This window comes from Pseudorca crassidens, chromosome 10, assembly GCF_039906515.1.
Source record: "Pseudorca crassidens isolate mPseCra1 chromosome 10, mPseCra1.hap1, whole genome shotgun sequence".
NCBI classification, from domain to species: Eukaryota; Metazoa; Chordata; class Mammalia; order Artiodactyla; family Delphinidae; genus Pseudorca; species Pseudorca crassidens.
The window spans coordinates 69375279-69395356 of NC_090305.1; the positions used below are offsets into that span (position 1 = coordinate 69375279).

A 20078-nucleotide genomic window follows, 5' to 3' on the forward strand; every position below is an offset into this window, starting at 1 on the left:
CCTAAAACAGAATTTATACTTTTATTTTCTTGGCTTTAATGGAAATAAAATCATCAATGATATTTTCCAAATCTGTTTCTGGAAAAAATAATCATTAAAATTTTTCATAAAAACATGTTTATAGGGGCACATATTTTTCCTGGGGACTGGGCATGGGGGAGGAGAGGAGTGGGGCTGGGAGGGTCCATGAGGAAGAGACTTATGTCATTACCCCGTGGAGCCAGGATCTGCAAGGAGTGGGACTCACTGACAAGGGTCTGGATCTGTGCAGTGACCAAGTGCATGTGATGCCCCCACTAAGCTGGGACTGCACAGGAGTGTTGAGGGGACTGAGTTTTCTGGACCTGTGGCCACTTGGGGTAGAGGTCCAGGAGTCAGACAGATATTTGGGGCTGGGCAGAAGGCAGCATGTGGGCAGCATCCTCAATGTTCAGGTGGAAGTGGCACTGTGAGCCTGTGCGGGGCTAGAAGGGGAGAGTGAGGGTGCCCAGGCCTGAGCATGGGGTGGAGGGGAGGGACGCTGGATGGGTTAGAGAGCCCAGGACACATGGGCAGCCACAATGGTGTTGCTTAGAGTCCTGAGGGGAGGATGAGGCTCAGGCCAGTGGTTCAGGATCTCACTGGGTGGTTTTGGGCCTGGCTGAGCTGGGCTGCTCATCCCTGCTAAGGACCCTCTGCCCAAACAATTTACTGGAGTGAGGTGGGGCAGGGGAGAGTGATGGCCGGATTTGTGGGGAGGGGCAAGGCGGAAGACAGAAGGCTTTGAGAAGCTAGCAGTGGCAGGCTTGAGACAGAGGAAGCTGCGGGAGAGGTGGGTTAATGGGGTCTTCCTCGTGGCCACCTTGTCTTGGAAGGAAGGTAATGAGCTCCCCAGCCTTCCTAGGCAAGGGACAGAGAGGAGGCCAAACACCATGCAGGGCCTGGACCCCACGCTCCAGGTTCTGACCCTAGGGACTGGGATTCTGAACCAATATTCTTGGATCCCATGGACTGAGGACACTGCCTGGCCTCAAGCTGCCCTGTTCATGGCCAGCAAGTATGGGGGCTGGGGGTCGAGTCTCCTGGCCTGAAGCCTCCTCAGCCCCGCTTACCCCACCTGTGTAATTGCACCCTTACGAGCAGGATCAATGGGTGCCTAATGCCTGATTCACAGTCCAAGGCCAAGGATCAGAGGGAGCTGGCCCAGAGTCGGCACAGTGTCCACACCGTGGTCTTGTAGGCAGGGGGCATTTACTGTGGGCACCTCCAGCCTCCACCATCCCTGCCTGACCTCAACCTCAAGGTGCCCCTGGGGGCCTTCCCAGCCTTCGACTCTGGCTCTGGCGGGACTAACCTGGCCCAGCCACGGAACAGAGATTAGACAGGCCTGGCGAACCGTTAATGCTGCTGACGTCAGGGCCCGGTCGGGTGGCTACTGGGTGGGGGCTTGGGCCCTCCCCACGGGCAGTAGCACGGCCCACGTGACCTGGGCACATTAAGCCGCTTCAGTGGCCAGAGAAGCTGGGTGCCAGAGCTCAGGGGAGAGAGGGGGGCCCTCCGGGACTGTGGGGGCAGGCTCCAGCCTAGAGGTCACCAGCTCTGTGGACTCAGGCCAGGGGAGAATCAGAGAGGTGGGTTTGCCTACAGATGCCCTCTATACTTCCACAACCCCACACCCCTGCTAGTGCCCGGAGAGGAGCCTCCCAGACACCAGAATGGGCAGAGTATATTCAGGAGCTATGGGTGTGGGTCCTCAAGCCTGGGGTATGGAGGTGAGAACCACCCTCACCTGTGAGGCCTTGAAAGCTCCAACATGACTCCAGGCCAAGGGTCCCGCCCCTGCACACAGCCCCTCCGCCTATCAGTGCCAATCCCACATGCACTCAAGGTTCCCTGTGGCCAAGCTGTCCCTCCATCCACAGTACCCTCTCTTCCCCACCCTGGCATGTGCCTTTCTTCCCCTTGGCAGAGCCAAGCCCACGGATTGCTTCTCCATGAGGCTTTTCCTGATCCGCACACTCTAACCTGGCAGGAGCTTTCCTGTCTAGAGGGCCCACACAGAGCGCTTGGAGACACCGAGCCTGGGGCTGTGTGGTGGGGCGGCAAGAGCAGCCGCAGTCAGGGTAGGATGAGCTGGCTCTTCCAGGGGCTCAGGCACGGTTCTCAGAGGCGATCTTTCATTTGGGTGTTGAGGGACAAGTGAGAGTTTGCCAAGGAGGTGGGACAGGATGGGGAACCAGGAGGGCAGAGGCACAGGGAGGTGAAGGCTGGCATGTTCTTGGAACAGCCGGGCAGTGGGGGAGGTGAAGAGGCCAGCTGGGTGTGAGGCAGGTGCTTGCAGGGCGTCCGAGGAATCAGTGGATACAGATGCTAGGCTCTGGGGAGGACTGGGTTGGACATGAAGATGGGGCCTCACTGTAAAAGAGGGTCTTGGGACACTGTGTAGATGGTGTGCCAGGGGAGGTGCTGGTGTGGTGAGAGGGGGCTGCCTAACTGGAGGCTAAAGAGGGAGGAACAGAGCAAAGGGCTGCCAGGACCCTGGAAGGAGAGTCTGAGTGATCCTAGGATCCTGTTCTGTCTCATATCTCTGACAGTTTCTTGGGCCTGTGTCTCAGATTCTGGAGATGGGGGAGTGGAGGTAGGGGACTGGGCCGAATGTTGAGATAAAGCTCCCCCCCTTCCACTCCAGGTGGCTGCCCCCAGCACAGCAGCTGCGTAGATAGACATTCCCTCCAGCCTCTGGGAGAAGATGCCTGGTACCTCTCAGAGCCCCATAATGGCTGCCAACTGTCCAGCCACCTCAGGCTGGGCTGGGAGATTTGGCAGGTGGTGGGAAAGGCCTCTGAGCTGTGCTTGCCCTGGCTGGGGCCCGGGCCTAGCATCAACAATCGGGCAGCCCCTCCCCCAGCCTGGCCACAACTGGCCTGGCCCAGGGACCCCACCTCACACCACCCTCAGGGCTCCCACAGCAGCCCAGCCCAGCTGGTCTGGGTTGAGGACCCCAACACCCACATGCTGGGTGACCTTGAAGCCAGGCCTGGCTCCTCAGGAACTGCCAATAGGAGCACCCAGCCCTTTGCAAATGGCTTCTGTGAGCATCCAGGGTGTCTGGAGTTGGGAGGTGGGGGGCAGATCTGAGACCCTGGTCAACACCTCTCCTATCTGACTCTGTCCCACAGGCAGTCCTCAAGCCCCTTCAAAGGGTGAGAATCTTAGGGTCTCTCATGACCAAAGTAAGCTGTGATCTGGGATTACACCAGCCCCAGATCAAGGGGTAGAGCCAGTCCCTTCCTATTTTTCAGCCATCAGCAGGGAGGGAGCTTAGATGGTTTGAGGTTTTCAAGGATTGCCACCATCCCAATGCCTTTCTCTTTAGTCCTCCCATCCCCTGGTTCTCCCAGCCAAAGCTGAGTCCCCTTGGCTCACAGCTTCCCCTTAACCCACTGCCTTCAGGCCATGGGAAAAGCCAGAGCCATTTCCTTGTGACGCAGAGGGAAACTGAGGTACGCTAGGGCTTGGCTGCGGGGGTGCTGTGAGTCGGGCGGAAGGGAATCCTGGAGTCCTGACTCCCAGCCCAGGACAGGGAAGGGGTGAGGCCTGTCCTCTGAGGGCATTCTCCCCAATACCAGGGAGGGGGGCAGACATGACACAGAGACATCCAGCTTGACTAGGAACAGCAGAGGCCATGGATTAATCGGATCAGAGCCAGTGGCTGAGAAGCAAGGGACACAGCTGTTCTGCAAACACCCCCCCCAGCTCACCCCCAAGGTCAAGGCCTCCCCCAGCTCCCTGCTGGTTGCTCCTGGGCTGGTGGGTCTTAACACCCACCACACACCTCTGAGCACTAAGGCCTTGGGTGGGAAGCAGGCAGGGGTGGGATAGGAGCCCTCAGCCAGGTGGGGTCACCCTAAAACCCCTTCCCCTGAGGCACAAAGTCCCAGGCCCCACTTCCCATGGGCAGACACAGCTGTCTCCTACTCTTTATTTTTGTTTTTGTTTTTGTTTGCGGTACGCGGGCCTCTCACTGTTGTGGTCTCTCCCGTTGCAGAGCACAGGCTCCAGACGCTCAGGCTCAGTGGCCATGGCTCACGGGCCCAGCCACTCCGTGGCATGTGGGATCTTCCCGGACCGGGGCACGAACCCGTGTCCCCTGCATCGGCAGGCGGACTCTCAACCACTGCGCCACCAGGGAAGCCCCTCTCCTACTCTTTAGAAATAAGGAAATGGGGGCATGGCCAGGGAGATCCAGACAAGGCTCAGCGTGAGCCAAGACTCCAAGACTTGCTTCCCGCACCCTCTGCCCACCCCCGCCCCGTCCTCACTGCCCCTACCCTTGTCTACCCTCAATCTTTTCTGAGTATCTGGGGTGAAGACAGAATTGATGCAGGGAGCCCCTGTCCTCACCCTATCCCACCTCTGCTTGGGAAGGGTGAGGCAGGCAGAAAAGACATCTTGTGCCTAAGTGATGTTAAAGTCCCCCATTCAAGGCATCCTTCGCTGAGATTAAGCATGGCCCTGTTCCCATTCCTCTTAGCGGAAGAGCCCCTTCTGGCTTGAGGGAAGTGAGGGCAGAGCATTTCAGGGCTTAGGGGGCGCTCAGAGACCTCAGAGAGAATCTGCTTTGGACTAAAGCATTCCGCCAACAAGATTCAACTGAGCCCCTCCCGCAGCAGCTGCTCTCCTAAGGCTCCTTAGCGCTCGGGCTGCCCCTTTGCTCCAGGCCAGTGGAGGGCCCCCGCCTCTCCGCAGACCTGCCCCTCCTCCTGCTGGCCGCGGGGGATTGGCGGGCCAGGGGCGGGCCGGGGGCGGGGCCGAGCGCCCTTCATCCCCTGCCGCTGCGCTCAGCCGGGAGCAGAGCGGACAGCACCGGCCCGAGCGGAGCATCGCGCGTCCTCACCCGCGAGGCCAGGTACTGCTGGGGGCGCCGACCCCCCGTCCAGGGGCACCGAGCGGGCGGAGCCCTACTGTCCACTTTCGCGTCCGGAGCTGGGCTCTGGGCAGGTCCCCTCGCCCGCCCTGGCTCCGGGCAGGCGCCCCAGCCTCCGGGGAGCCAAAGACCCGAGCGCTCCAGGCGCAGGTCTGGGGACCCGCCAGCTCCCAGCCTGGGCTAGTGTCCTGGGAGGAGCACCTCGTGGTCTTGGGGCCTCTCGCAGGGCCGGGCGGGATAGCAGGAGGTCGGGGGCACCCAGGGCTGGGGTCACAGGACGCCTTGTTGGGGGCTAGGGTGGCACGCGATGGGTTTCCCGAGGCACGGTCCAAGGGCGCGAGCTCGAGAGGGCCCGGAGGGGGGCCTAAGAGGGCCGGGAGCAGGCCCTGGAGCGCTGCCCCGACGGGCGCCTGACAAGCAAATCGGCCCGCTGGCACGCCGGGCGTCAGGGTATATTTATCCCGCTGCGTTAGGCAGGGGCTTGAGGGCAGATCGGGCCAGGCTGCCTGAGGGGCCGCGTGGCACATGTTGGTCCCAGAGTCCGTGCCATTTGCAGCCAGGCCAGCGGGCTCGGCGGGCACAGGGCGAGCGTGGCTCCCTGGATTGAGGGCGAGGCTCGGTCTGAGCTCCTAGAGCTGACAGTGCGTTCAGGGGCGGAGGGAAAGGACCGGGACTAGGTTTGCAGGAGCCCGCCCCCACCCGATTGGCCCCTTCGATTGGCCACAGCGAGTGCGTGCGTTTGTTTACACCCGGGGAGGGGAGGCCAGGGGCGGGGCCTGTGGGAATCCATCCTTTCCCCCCCACAGTAACCTGAGCCCTGAGCCCAGGTGTAGGCTTTGGGACAGGTCTGGGGAGACTAAGTCAAAGGTCCTTGCACCGTGGGAGCCACCTCGACCCAGGCCCATCCTTCTTTCAGCCTGCCAGTCCTGTCCTTCCTTCCATGACTGCCTTCAGCCACTGTGCTGGACCTGAAAGGGGCCCTTCCTCTCTAGTACACAGTCTGGCATGGGGGCTCACTTCCTTCTGGAAAGGAAGCAAATGCCTCAGAGGTTCTCAGTCTGGAGCATAGCAAGCTGGAGAGATCCAAGGACAGGTCCATTTTGAGAGGGGGAGGTTCTGCACAAACATGGAAGGCTTCCTGCAGGAAGCACCAAAGGTGGGAAAAATCAGGGGTGGATGAGGCCAGGCCTGGCACATCCCTAAGAGGGCTGGAATGCTGGGATCATTAATGAGAATCTCGGACTCCTTGAGGTTGAGGGCTGGGGGCTGTGTCTCTGGGGAGGGTGGGGGTGTACATCTCAGAACTTTGTTCTGCCTGGGCCCATAGAGCCACTGTCCTCACTGGCTTCCCAAGCCACCCTTTGTTCTGTACTGGTTCTTTGGGCCCATGTCACAAACATCCCCCCCATCCAGGCTTCAGGTGGCAAGAGCATGAGAGCTGGTTGCTCCTGTCCTAGTGCCTGCTGCCCTAGCAAGTAGCCTTAGAGCCCTGGAAAAGTGGAGAAACTGAGGTGCAACAGGACAAGCTGGGTGGTTCATGGTCTCTGGGTGGGGGGCAGGGAAGGTTTTTGAGCCGAACTGAGTGCACCCTGAAAGTCTGGGCTGGGCAGGGTGCAGGCACTCAGTCTGAGGGGGAAAATGTTTTGGGGGAGTGGTTGGCTACAAGAGAGGTACAGTTTTGGCATCTGTGTGCACAGAAAACTGGGGCGGGATGTGCAGTCTATACCATAATAGGATAGGGGCACTGCAGGAGGATGTTCCAGTGCAGACATGGCTGGGGAGCCAGGTGCCACTTGGAGCAGGTGAAATGGGGTGGAGGCTTGCCAAAGACCTTGAACCCATTCTATTCATTTAATATTTACTGAGTACCTACTGTGTGCCTGTGCACACTCAATCTGGTGGATGGAGGGCTGGACTTTGGATAAGACAGATGCATGGTGGGGGCGCTCTAGAGGACCAGGCAGGGCTTCTGGGGGCCGAAGGGAAGGACCAGCTGCTGGGCAGGAGGGGCTTTCCGGCCAGCGGCCTGGGGTGGCTTGGATTTGAATTTCCGCTCTGCGGGCCACGTCCTGTACACAGCCTCTCAGCCAGCACGTCTGCACACGTGCATGGCTGCTGAGGATGGGGGTCACTTCAACTGACTGTCCTCTCCGTATACCTTTCCTATTGTGTGGGTAGACAAGCCATGGGTGCTGGACTAGGGGGCTCTGAGCTTTCCAGCTGGGCCTGGCCTGTGGCCCCAGTGGGCTCAGTCCCACCCTCTGGATGTCTGCACCTGGCTAATGGGAGCATAACCTGCCCTTGTAGGAACCTGGAAATGCTGTGGCATCCCTGCAGTGCTCACTGGGCCTGCTGCCCCCTCACCTGGGCCTCTGGCTCCCTCTACTTCTTGCACCTTCTGGGATGCTCTGTCTTGTCTTGCTATCTCTCTGTCTCTTTCTCCATCTGGCTATCTCTAAATGGTTGGCCATCTCTGTCGATCTGTCTCTCACTTATCTGGTTGTCTGTCTCCCTGTCTGAATGTCTATCCACCCATCTCTCTGTGTATTCTTCTCTATTTGTGTCCCTCTAGATCCGTCTGCATTTCTTTATCTCCCCGTGCCTGTCTCTTGGTCTGGATCAGTATGCATGGACACAGATATCATGTGTGTGTGTTTTCTCTCCTTGTCTCTCTCTGCCCTCCCTCTGACTCTCTCTGCTTCTTCCTGACGTTGGATGGCGCCTCTCCTCTGGGCTGACCTTGCCTTCTGCCCCCCCATCGGGGTCTCCAGTGAGTCCTGAGCTGCCCCAGGCCCCCACTCCCAGCTTTCTTTGGGGCCAGAAGTCCGGCTGTCCAAATATTTGGCCGCCTCCAGGGGATTCCGAGTCAGCAGGGAGGAGGATGGGCTGGCTGGCTCGGGGTCTCCCCTGCCCCTGAGGGGGCCACAGGCACGTGATGTCCTGTCCTTTGCCTCAGCTGAGCCTCGGGCTGCACGTCCTTCTCAGCAGGCTGGCAGTGGGGGGCGGGGGGCTGCTGCTGGCTCTGGCCCAGTCTTGAGGCAAGAGGTTCCGACTGCAGCTTCCACTGGGGGCAATCTGAGCAAGGAGGGTCCAGGGGTGGGCAGAAGGGGAGGCCTAGGTGTCTGAGGATAGGCCCAATGCTAAGCGTCTGTTAGGTTTAGAAAATGTACCCTGTCACAGGAAAGTCCATCTTCCGGCCCCAGCTGGGGCCCTCAGATCCTCCTAGACACTTCCGGATACCCGGAACACAGAAGCACCAGGCCAGAGAGCTAGGGGATGAGGGGCTGGTGTGGCCAACACATCAGTGCTCTGCACCATTTGCCTTCCCCTCCTGCATGCTACCCCCTCAGTACCAGCCGTATGTTGGCCACACACTGGCCACTTACTCGGTGTTGTTGGCAATGGGGGAGTAGTGGATGGAAGATTGGATCTGCTGATGTCAAAATCTGGAGTTGTGGGTCTGGTGGAGGGGCAAGGGGTTTGTTTTAGTATCCTCCCGCGTTCCGAACACCCGCCCACACACCCTGTCCCTAGACCCCTGACCTCAGCAATCAGCTCCACACCAATCTCTGTGGCTCTGCCTTGAGAACATACAATCCAGGTGTGTCTGTTGAATCCAGTTTCCCTGTTAACTGATAGCTTGTCCGAGGAGGGTGTTATCCTTCTGAAACCTGGAGAAGCGGGTGGGCAAAGGGGCTCTAGGGAGGGACACCTTCTCTCAGCTAATGAGGGGAGTGGTAAGTAAGGACTGGTGAACTAGAACTGGGGGCAGCCCTCATCCGTGGGCCCCCAGGGATGACCACAGTGGACCCTTAAGCCAGGCCAGCCACCTCTCACCTGAGATCTGAGCTAAGGTGAGGGCTGCCCAGGCACAAGGAGCCTGGGGGCCATGGCAGCAAGCTCTGTGGGGTCTGTGCCTCCACTAGCACATGTGGCTACAGACCGAGGGAAGAAGGACAGTGTGACTGACTCCCTGTAGTTAGCCTGCTACTGCAGACCCACTCACGTCCCTGATCACTGGGGAGGAAAGCCGGGCTCAGAGCCCTGGTGGCTCCAAGGCCCTGGATGTGGGGACAGAGAGGTGAGCTTCCCATAGCAGCTGACACAAGCAGTGGCCCCACGGTGGCCTGGATTCCTGGATCTCGAAATCTTTAATTAGCCAAACTCAACGCCTGTCGAGGTGTGCCTGACGAATTCTCACCCTGTGATGTTTGCGTGGGCGGGCATTACCTGCTATGCTATCCCCATGGCTTCTGCACCCCCCCCCCCTTATCTCTCCACAGAGCAAACAGGCCCCAGGGCAGTGGCCTGGACCATCGATTTACTGCCTGAACCGATGCTACACCCATGACAGATGCCATTCTGATGATCTGCCCAAGGTCGCAGTGATCTCCCCACCCAAGAGCCTGACCCCTCTCTGGGAGCCTGTGGTCTGCTCTGGGGGCGAAGTCCTCAGGGAGGCTTCTCACTCTGTCCCCACCTTTGGTCAAACCTCACAGAACCCCCGGAAGACAGGAAGACACTGAGGTCCTGAGTGGGGAATACTTTGTCCATGGTCACATGGTAAGGCAGGGCCAGGTCAGGCCTCAGATCCAGAGTGTCCACTCTGGGCTTTTCCCACAGTTGGTCAGAATCTGCTGGCAGCTTTCCTCAGGCAGGGGCTATCCCCTGAGTCTACTCCGATACCCGATGCAAAGGAGCCTGGCAGGCGGCAGGCCTGAGAGACAGGAACTGTCAAAAATGGGCTGCCAGCCTCAGGAAATGCCTGGAGGTCCACATGTCAGGCCAGTACTAATCTCTACCCTGGCCCCCCAGCCCTTAGCCTTGCCCTAACTGAAGTACAGATTCCTTGACCTTGACTTCAAGGCCCTTTCAGGCTTGTCTATAGCCACGGAACCTTCATTCTATCCTCACAGCCTGCCTTATACCATACCTCAGGGCCTTTGCCCATGCTGTGCACTCTGCTTGAGCTACTCTTGCTTGTTTCCACATCCTGGGGGCTCCTGCTGGAATTTCAGAACTGGCTCCCTCACCTCCTCCTCCAGGAAGCCTTCCTTGATGCCCCTCTCTCTTCTTTTTTGAGTCCCAGCACTATGTGGCTTGGTTAAAAGCCACACTATGTGCTGGGGTTCCCCTGCAGGAGCCATAGGGTGGGGGATGTCTGTGTGGGTTTTGTCCCTTCCAGACTGGAAGCCACTTGAAGAGGGGTATTCCATGTCCTCTCTGGGATCTCAGGCCAGCCTGAGACCCAGCAGTGACTGGTCGTGAGTAATAGGCAGGACCTGAAGGTCTAGGCCCAGGTCCTGCTTGAGGGGATGGGGAGCCTGGAGCCAGGGCCTCAGGCACTTTGGCCATGACCATGCCATGGGCTGTGGTCTCCCTGGAGGCATTGCCTGGCTACTAGGGAAGAATATTAAGGCCGAGAAGAGTGCTTTGTCCAGGCTGCTGACTCAGCACACTCGGAGGGCCTGTCCAAGCCTGCCCCGGGCGGAAGCCCAGGCAAGGGCAACCCCAGCTGAGAGCCAGGGGGCACTCTGGAGTGACTCTGGAGACCAGGTGCTGGTATCCTTGGAGGGGTGCTGTTGGTGAGGCTCAGGGCAGGGGCATGAAGAAGACAGGCTTACCTTAGGGACTCTGGTCCAGGGGAAGAGGGCGTTAGAAGAGATGCTCAAATTGTCATGATCCTATGTGGACAGGCTGGAGGAGAGAAGGGTTCAGATGCCAGCATCAGAGGAAGGAGAGGTAGGTTGAGGGGTCCAAGGGTGCCAGGTATGGCTTACTCAGGACTGAGGTACCTAGGATCTGAACTCTGGCTTGGGGCTGCCTGGGGCCATTGCAGGGAGGTCCTCTGGTCAGTTCTGTGTGGCTGCTGCCTCCAGAACACCAGGGCCTGTGGCCTGAGGCCCGAGTCCTGAGCCTAGCCTCCCCTACCCACCCTAGCCCTGAATGCTGAGTTTGAGACCCCTGGTGCTCCAGCTTCAGGAGCAGACCTGAGACCCTCAGGATCTGGAGTGGGGATGGGGGATTTGGGGCAGGATTCAGGGTTCCCAAGTGGAGGGGGTGCCATGACATCAAGACTAGCCTCTGGCTGACCTGCCTGGCAGTGCTGCCCCCTCCCTGGTCTCCACTCTGGCCTCAAATCTCCTGCTGGCCTATCTGGCCTTCAGGATGTCCTTATAGATCCTGGGGACACGATGCCCAGGTACCTTCTGGGCATGGGCTAGGTGGCTCCCAGCGCCAGTGATGGGTGAGGGGCTAGCGAGTTGTCTGGGCAGCGGGCAGAGTTGGGCCTGGGGAGGAGGGGAGCTGATCCCTTTGGGGTCCAGCAGAGCTATGCCCTGAGCGCAGGGAAGGGAAGACTGATCCAGTGGTCCAGGCCCGTCTACAGCTGGCCAAGGTTCTGAGTTCCTGACCTGGGGCTCCAGGAAGTGGGGAGTCTCCTCAAAGTGTGGGTACCTAAGGGTGGGGGGTTCCCCAGCAGGGGAGGAGAGGCTTGAAAGAGAACATGGCCCTGAGGCCAGAGCTGTGTGGAGGGTGAGGCCTGTGTGGCCCAAAGAACTGGGCCCCAGGGCACCCATTTCCTGGAAGGCCCCTGAGGGCCCTTTGCAGCCAAGCGGGCAGGGTCCAGGTGTCCAGCCACCCAGCACCGCCTTAGGCCTCCTGGCTCCGGGGGGGTAGCCTCTGCGCCTGCCGTTCCCAGCGCCAGCTCTCAGCCCACAGAGGGACCTTTGTTCTGGCTGCCAGCAAAGCCCGCCGGGTGGCTGGGAACAGGGCCCACAGCCCTCGCCCTCTCCCGAGGCCTCCAGCCGTCGGGCAGCGCCATTCTAGGTTGGCTAGGAGGCCCCTGGCACACAGGGCACAGGAAACTGTCTCCCAGTATTAATATCAGGGAGGGGCAATCAGTCCAGGACCCATCCCCAGAGTGGGGTCTGGTGGCCTGGGACTCAGCCTCCTGGGGTCCTGACACCACTGGGCTCTGAACTTAGGTCATCCAACTGAGCTTTACTTCACAGATGGTGAAACTGAGGCCCCAAGGGCTTGCCTGGGTCGGTATGTATATGTGGCAGGGGAGTGCTAGGTACTGGCTGAGGTGTCGCCTCAGAATGTCCTGGAGAACTCAGGTATCTGAGCTCTGCCCCTCAATGGCAGGTTCCAGGGTGGCAGCAAGCAGAGCTGCATGAACATGTATGTCCTCAGTGAACTTCTGGGAGGTGTGCTACAGCTGCACACTTCCTGTGGGAGTCTGGGCTGTGAGCCCAAGGAGCGGGGATAACCAGGGGGACTGCCTGCTCTGTAGACTTCTGACCGCGTCAGTGTGAGAGCCAGTGTTCCTGGTGGTGGTCCCTGAGCCATGGAGGCACCTCTGCAGACGGAGATGGTAGAGTTGGTACCCAACGGCAAACACTTGGAGGGGCTACTCCCTGTCGCCACCCCCATGGCTGGCAATGAGAGGTGAGCGAGGGACTCATTCATGGCTTAGGGCAGGGCAGGGTGCAGGGCAAGGGGCTGGAGCTGAGCTGCCTGGCTGGTCTGTGCCTGCAGGGTCGAGGGCCCTGGACGGATCTGTGTTGAGGGTGAAGGCTTCCTACCAAAAAGTCCCAGCAAGGAGCCACACTTCACTGATGTGAGCAGGGGTGGCCATCAGGGGCTCGGGGGCACCCCTGGGAGCTTGAGGGCAGTAATGAGGTGCTATGGGGCAGCGATGGGAGGCCAAGGGATGGTGTGAGGGAATGCTGATTTACCCTCCACAACTTGCTAACTCATCCCACCCCTCCCGTCTCACTCTGGTGCCTGCAGTTCGAGGGGAAGACATCATTCGGGATGTCAGTGTTCAACCTCAGTAACGCCATCATGGGCAGTGGTATCCTGGGGCTCGCCTACGCCATGGCCAATACGGGCATCATCCTTTTCCTGTGAGTGCCCTCAGCAAACCTTCTAAAGATAGGAGCCCTAAACAGGCCACCGATCCTGACCTCCCAGGACCTGCCAGTTTCCTGTCACAAGACCCAGGCTGCAGTGGGTGGGCACTTACACTCAACCCAAACCACAGCTGAAAAAAACAGCCGTGGCCAGACAAATATACCTCATTTCCCAGTAAACCCGCTGAGATGACAACACGGGGCCAGCCTAACAGGACTGAGTCTGTCCTACCACATTTACACATGATGGATAGACCCCATGGCCAGGCCTTCTGTGGGTACACGTGTCCTTACCTCAGAGCTCTGCCCTGCAGCCTAAATGGAAAACATGTTTCTTCCAAGATCTCAAGGGGAGGTGGTGCTCAGAGGGTCCTTTCTGGGTCATGGCCACCCTGGGTCAGCCCAGGTGATGTTCACCACCCCTGGGGCCTGCTGAGTTTGCATCCACACATGTTGGGGGTCCAGACACCTGGGTCACAGACCCCGTACACCCAGGCCTCCCGGAGCTCATTGCCCCCTGCCTGCCAGAGGAGCCCCAGCGACCTCTTTTCGTCCACCTTCCCCAGGTTCCTGTTGACGGCCGTCGCCTTGCTCTCCAGCTACTCCATCCACCTGCTACTCAAGTCCTCAGGGATCGTGGGTAAGCCCCAAACCTGGCCTGTAGCAGGGAGGAGTGGGCTGGGGAGAGCACTCCTGACTGTCCTGATTCCCTGTCCCCACAGGCATCCGTGCCTATGAGCAGCTGGGCTACCGTGCCTTTGGGACCCCAGGAAAGCTGGCGGCAGCCCTGGCCATTGCGCTGCAGAACATCGGAGGTGAGGCTGATGGGCAGGTGATGGACGGTGGACAGGCTGAAGGTTGGCTGGTTTGGCTGACCTGCCTCTCTCCCCCCAGCCATGTCCAGCTACCTGTACATCATCAAGTCCGAGCTGCCCCTTGTCATACAGACCTTCCTGAACCTGGAGGAGCGGACCTCGTGAGCCTCAGGGTGGGGCGGGGCTGGGTGAGGGTGGGAGGCCCTAGTCTAACCCTCTATGTCCACCACTAGCAGAGCCCAGGCTGGGCTAGTGGGAGAGACAAGACAGGGTGGAGGTGGGGCGCAGAGAGCTGCCAGCAGAGCTACCATTCTGTGCACACTTGTTTATGAAGCACCTTGGGGAAGACTCCCAGGAGGGCCATGTGGGGCAGGGGGTAGTCTGAGGCTGAGGAAGCCGGCCCGCCTAGCCGTGGACCCAGCCTGTGAGCACAGAGCACCTGAGAACCTCAGGCTTAGCTCTAAGCTCCTGCTATTTCTGACCGTGGCTTGGGTGTTAGCCTCCCCGCCACCTCGCCCCAACCAAGAAATTAAGCCTACAGTGTCCCAGTTGCCTATCATCAGTTTAGCCAGTTCTCATGGCATAAGCATGTTCTGTGGGTAGGAGCAGAGAAGATAGCCAGGCCCTGCCCTTGACAATACAGCCCCGGCAAGCAGAAAGGCTGCATGGCTGCAAGTAGCTCTGGGAGGAAGGAAACAGCCAGGATTCTGCCGCCAGGCCCTGGGGGCCTTTCCCAAGGAGTTGTGGGTTTGCCCTTGAAGGAAGGTCTCATTCCTCATCCCTTTAGCTCCCTGTGTCCACTGTCCATTGAGGGCGTGGGGCAGGATGATGCAGGATGCAGATGCTGGGGGGAACCACAAGGAGCTCAGGTGGTTGGCAAGTCCCTGAGACCCCCATGGAAAATGCCTCAGACCCAGGTCCTTTCATCCCACCCACCCCCTCGGGCCCCTTGGGGCCACTCCACGGGGAGGATGGACCCAGACCTGTGTGTCCTAGGAAAAACAACCACAGTGACTGTAATTGTAATGGTTACCAAGCAGGAGCTGAGTGTATTAGTCCTCACCTTGTCCAGGAGAGTGTTGGGAGTGGGCCCATTTTGCAGATGGGGAAAGGGAGGCTCAGAGCTGTGGACAAGTATTCTTCAGAGATCACTCAGTGGCACCACGGGTAACCCCGGCTGGGGGTCAGGCGGCCCCATCACCCGAGGCTGAGTGGACTCTAATATCGGCTCCCCACTCCCATCCCTGCAGGGACTGGTACATGAATGGAAACTACCTGGTGATCCTGGTCTCTGTCATCGTCATTCTGCCTCTGGCACTGATGCGGCAGCTTGGTGAGTGTGGCAGGGCCAGGGCCTTAGAGGGATGCATGGGAGGGGACCTTTGGTCTCACCACCCCCCTCCCCAACTTTACAGGCTACCTAGGCTACTCCAGTGGCTTCTCGCTCAGCTGCATGGTGTTCTTCCTAATTGCAGTGAGTGACCACCACCCCCACGCTGGTCGAGGGAGGGGGCCAGGTCTTTCTGGGAAGCCTGGGTCAGAAGGCAGCTCCTCCAGTCCTGATCTAGATGTGGCTTCACAGTGACTCCACAGGCAGCCTAGCCTGGCCCTGATACCCTCATCCTTCCCTGCCCCCACCTAGGTCATCTACAAAAAGTTCCACGTGCCCTGCCCGCTGTCCCCCAGTTTAGCCAACGTGACAGGCAACTTCAGCCTCGTGGAGGTCATCAAGGAGGAGGCGGGGCTGCAGGTTGAGACGGAGGCCGCAGCCTTCTGCACCCCGAGCTACTTCACCCTCAACACACAGGTTGCAACAGACCAGGGAGGGGGCAGTGGGCCTGGTGAGAGTGTCAGGGGCTGTTCTGACACAGAATCCCTGTTTTGCCAGACGGCGTACACGATCCCCATCATGGCTTTCGCCTTTGTCTGCCACCCTGAGGTGCTGCCCATCTATACAGAGCTCAAGGAGTAGGTATCCGTGGCTGGGAGAGGGGGAGGGGGCTGCCTTGAGTTGGTCAGGGGAGAATGGATGTGGTCCTAAAGGGAGGAAAGAGTGACAGGAGCCAAGTCATTTTATCCAAGGTCTCCATGGCTGCCACAAGGGGCGACCGGGGGCAAGAAGGAGGCTCCCTCAGCTACCAGATGGTGAGGGTGTGGTGCCAGAGAGAGACCCCAGGACACATGGGGGTTTCCCAATGTGGCCCAGCTTGGCACCAATCCCCTCCCCTGCTGCCCCATAGCCCCTCCAAGAGGAAGATGCAGCACATCTCCAACCTGTCCATCGCCGTCATGTATGTCATGTACTTCCTGGCCGCCCTCTTCGGCTACCTCACCTTCTACGGTATGGCTGGACCGTGGGGGCAGAGGCAGAGGCCAGGCTGGGGGGCAAGGGGCAGGCCAGTGGCCATGGCACCCTGCATACTATAGGCGTTCATTAGGTCTGTGATGCCTAACTGTGCCCTGCAGCTGTGGAGGTGTGTTGCCACTCCTCAGTGTCAGGGTCAACCCAGGCTCAGAGCCCAACCCCATCCCTGGACCTCCTGCTGACCACCCTCCCTGCCTGCCACAGACAGGGTGGAGTCGGAGCTGCTGCACACCTACAGCAAGGTGGACCCGTTTGATGTGCTGATCCTGTGTGTGCGCGTGGCCGTGCTGACGGCAGTCACACTCACAGTGCCAATTGTTCTGTTTCCGGTGAGCCAATGTGCAAGTGGCCAGGTGGCCAGACCACTGGCGGGGTGGGACTGATGGGGCTGACAGATTGATGACTCTCCCCACCCTGCTTCCCAGGTGCGCCGCGCCCTCCAGCAGATGCTGTTTCAGGACCGCGAGTTCAGCTGGTTGCGGCATGTGCTCATTGCTGTTGGCCTGCTCACTTGTATCAACCTGCTGGTCATCTTTGCCCCCAACATCCTGGGCATCTTCGGGGTCATCGGTAAGGGTCTGGCCCTGCTGTGAATGGAGGCAGGGTACTGCCCCAGAGAACTTCCCTTCTGCAAATGCTGGCAGATTCCTAAGGTCGTACCCTACGTTTAAGTGATGGCTGCTGGCCATGTGCACAGCTTGGCCTCCCATCTGAGATTTGTTCTTAAGGCTCTCCTAATCCATTTTGAGGGCTCAGAGCCACCGAGTCAGTTACCCTTGCTGGGGGTGCTGGAGGATGGAATGGAGCCCAAGGGTCCAGGGGCCTTCACTAAGGATCTCATTGGCTCTTGTCCCCACCTCACATATGAGGAAGTTTAGAGTGATTAAGGGAGAGCCATATAGCTGTTAAGTGGAGAGCCTTGACTGGGCCCCAGGATCATGGGACTATAGGTTTAGGGTTCTGTCCAACTGTCCCAGTTGGGGCTCTGAGTGGGAAGGTCAAACAATTCTGAGACGTCTTTGGGGTGACCCAACTCAGGAGATTGACTCCGCAACCCAGCTCTGCAAGGACCAACACACAGACCTGGGGGCTGAGTATCATTGATATCACTGACAGGACTCTTGGTTCTGTACGTCTGAAAGCCGACTCAAAATGAATTATACAGAAAGTAATGTATTGGCTCAATTAATGGAAAAGCCTTCAGGAATAGCTATACCCAGGGGCCCAGTATCCTCAAACTTCATCTCTGTCTCTTGGTCTGCCTCTTCTCTTTGCCAGCTTCATTCACTGACAGAGTTTTCTGACACCAAAGGCACTAGCCTTCTATCCTGGTAGACAGAGAACAAGGGGAGGGGCTGATGGGCTCTCCAGAATCAGACAGAGCTCTCGAGTGGAGTCTCGAGACGAGACTCCCTCATCAAGGAATGTTTGATCTCATTAAAGGGTCCACCCTGAACCTTAGCCAATAGGTGGATGTGAGCCAGTGGTGGCCATGCCTTATTCTTTGCAGGTGCCACATCTGCCCCATGCCTCATCTTCATCTTCCCTGCCATCTTCTACTTTCGCATCATGCCCACAGAGAAGGAACCTGCAAGATCTACCCCCAAAATCCTGGTGCGAAGGGCCTGGGGGTTGGTGTGCTAGTGTGGGGATGAGGGGGCTGCCCTGACCTCAGACCTGACCCTGACTTCTGACCCCACAGGCCCTTTGTTTTGCTGCCCTTGGCCTCTTGCTGATGACCATGAGCTTGAGCTTCATCATTATTGACTGGATCTCGGGGACCAGTCGGCATGGAGGAAGCCACTAGGATGACCCCCATCCTGTTCTGTCTACTTGTCCTCCTACCCCTGCCCAGACTCTTCAGCCCCTGCTCCCATCCAGTGGCCAGTTGGAGGGGGAAGAGAAAGACGTGGTGAACACTATGGCATTTGGCCCTGCCCCATGTCCTCTCTGTCGAAGTTTTTGTTAGAGCCAGGACCAAGGCCCTTGGGCCACTACCCTGCTGAGCTCCTGGCCTACAGGAGCTTCCTGAGCTGGGAGCAAGGTGGGGCTGTACCCCTGCTCCCTTCCTGCTGCCTCAGGTCCCACCCAAGCCCCTTATTCTCTTTGCACAGGTGCATAGACTGAGGCCCAGCAGCTGCCCCCTAAGGTCACATAGCCTGTAGGGGCACAAAGAGCTGAATTAGGCCTGCAGTCATCCCGCCACCTTGCTCCTGGGCCATGGTCTGCACCCTGGGGCTTCATCTCCCTCAGCCTGCTTGCCTTTCCTCCTTCTGTCACCTAGGCCCCTTTCGTGGGCTCAGGCCCTTGGATAACCTGGTCCTCTTTCCCATCCCCTCCACCGGGAGCAGAACCCCCTCACCCTATGCTTGAGGGTGAGGCTGGTGTGGACACCCCAAGGGGCCCCTTTCCTGGTCTTTCACCAGTCCTGGGGAGGCTGGGACTCCCCCCACCCCAAGCCCAGGCCATAGCTCACATTCCACTGCTGGGAGAAGAAAGAAGCTGAGGCCCAGAACGTGTCTGCCCCTGGGAACCAGAGACCCCAAGGGCCAATCTGAGGCAGGGATGGAGAGGCTGGCAGCCCCCTTTTATAAATATTATACATAAGACCAGCTGTGCTTTATATTCTTGATCTCCATGGTCCCTGGGTTCCTGGAAAGTGGTGTGGGAGCCGGGACATGGATGGTGATGGAAGCCTGCCCTGCCTTTTTCCCTGGGATAAGGGTGGGGACAGGGTGAGTCCCCTACTCCACCCCGACCCTGCCTCCCAAACCAGCCAGTGGTGTGCTGAGACCCAGCTCTGGGCCTCGGCCAGGCTCAGCACAGACCTGCTTTCTCACGGGGTGAGGTGGGGAGGAATTAATGAGGCCCCAGGAAATGGGACAGAGAGAGGCCTCCGGAAGGAGGCAACGTGAGGTGCATCCCCAGCAGCTTCCAGGGAGGGTCTGAGCTGGGGGCGGCTGAGCCCTGCAGAAGCCCTGCAGAAGGGCCCCCTGCCCTCCCTAGCTGCCATGTCAACCCTCTGCCAATGCCTTAAATCTGGGGACAAAAGTCCAGGGGTCCTGTGCCCTGTCAGGCTAATCTTTTATTAATAGTAAAACCTACTACGAATAAAGGTGGGTTAGTGATTGCCTGTATGTGAGGCCTGAGTTTTGAGTGGGGGAGTCCAAGGCAGGGCAAGAGCCGCAAGGATGCAGGGCAGCCCCAGGTGGCCTGGCCCGGGTGGGACTGGGAAGCTGCCCATTGCCTGAGGCAGGCCTGAATCAGCTGGGACCCAGCAGGACGGAGCTGCCCAGGCCTTGGCATCAAACCCTCATTAGGAGAGACCCTGCACCCGGCTAGGCGGCCAGGGAAAGGGCAGCAGGAAAAATCCAGTTTGAACTGGCAAGGCAGCTGCCGGCTTGAGAAACCCCTGAAGAAAGAACTTCCTCAAGCTGGTGGCTGCTAGGCCCATGGCAGTGCCAGCTGATCAGAGGGGGGCTTCCTGAGTCTGGTTCTCAACAGCCCCAGGCGCCTGACTCCAGCCTGGGGACTCACTCAGGAGCCCCGTGGCCCCAGAAAAGAGCTGGATACTGGCCTAGAGGTGGCCACAGCCCAGAGTGCCCCTGGCATGCAAGGCTGCCCTCTGGGGGTCTCTGGCGTCTTCCTCGTCAGGTGAGGCCATGGCCCTGCCTGAGACCCTTGGCTCCTGTGGAGCAGGAGGCAATAAAGGGCAGGGTCCATCCTGCTGACAGACCCCGGGGATCTTTTCTCAACCTCCCTCCATCCAAAGAAGGCTGCAGGTCAGAGCAGCAGCAGGACTGCCTGGAATCTCTTAAGACCCCAAGCCTGGCTTCAGGCCTCTCAGACAAGGGGGATGAGCTGAAAGTCGCTCCACCCACCCCTCCCCGCTGCCACACACTTACACACTCACCCACATATACACAGCTGGGGTGGAGGAAGGACCCTGGCCCCTGGAGGCCATCTCCAAGCAAGTTCTCCTCCAGACTGATTGCTGGGCAGCAGTCTCCAGGGGCAAGGGGGCAGGCAATGTGGCCACTACTCTATATCGAAAAGTCAAGTGTCCACAAGAC

At 59.0% G+C, this 20078-nt stretch overlaps 1 protein-coding gene across 1 annotated transcript; it reads left to right on the forward strand.

Annotated features, from left to right (window-relative positions):
• The first annotated feature begins 4770 nt into the window (after window positions 1–4770).
• On the forward strand, window positions 4771–19138 carry SLC38A3 (solute carrier family 38 member 3). The gene is made up of 16 exons (XM_067754492.1): window positions 4771–4888; window positions 12204–12358; window positions 12449–12530; window positions 12704–12819; window positions 13392–13465; window positions 13548–13640; window positions 13720–13801; window positions 14891–14973; window positions 15056–15114; window positions 15283–15447; window positions 15529–15608; window positions 15881–15981; window positions 16210–16334; window positions 16431–16575; window positions 17516–17619; window positions 17708–19138. Exons 2-16 carry the CDS (start codon window positions 12258–12260, stop codon window positions 17810–17812), a joined length of 1515 nt encoding a protein of 504 aa, XP_067610593.1. The 5' UTR covers window positions 4771–4888; window positions 12204–12257; the 3' UTR covers window positions 17813–19138.
• Window positions 19139–20078: the final 940 nt, after the last annotated feature.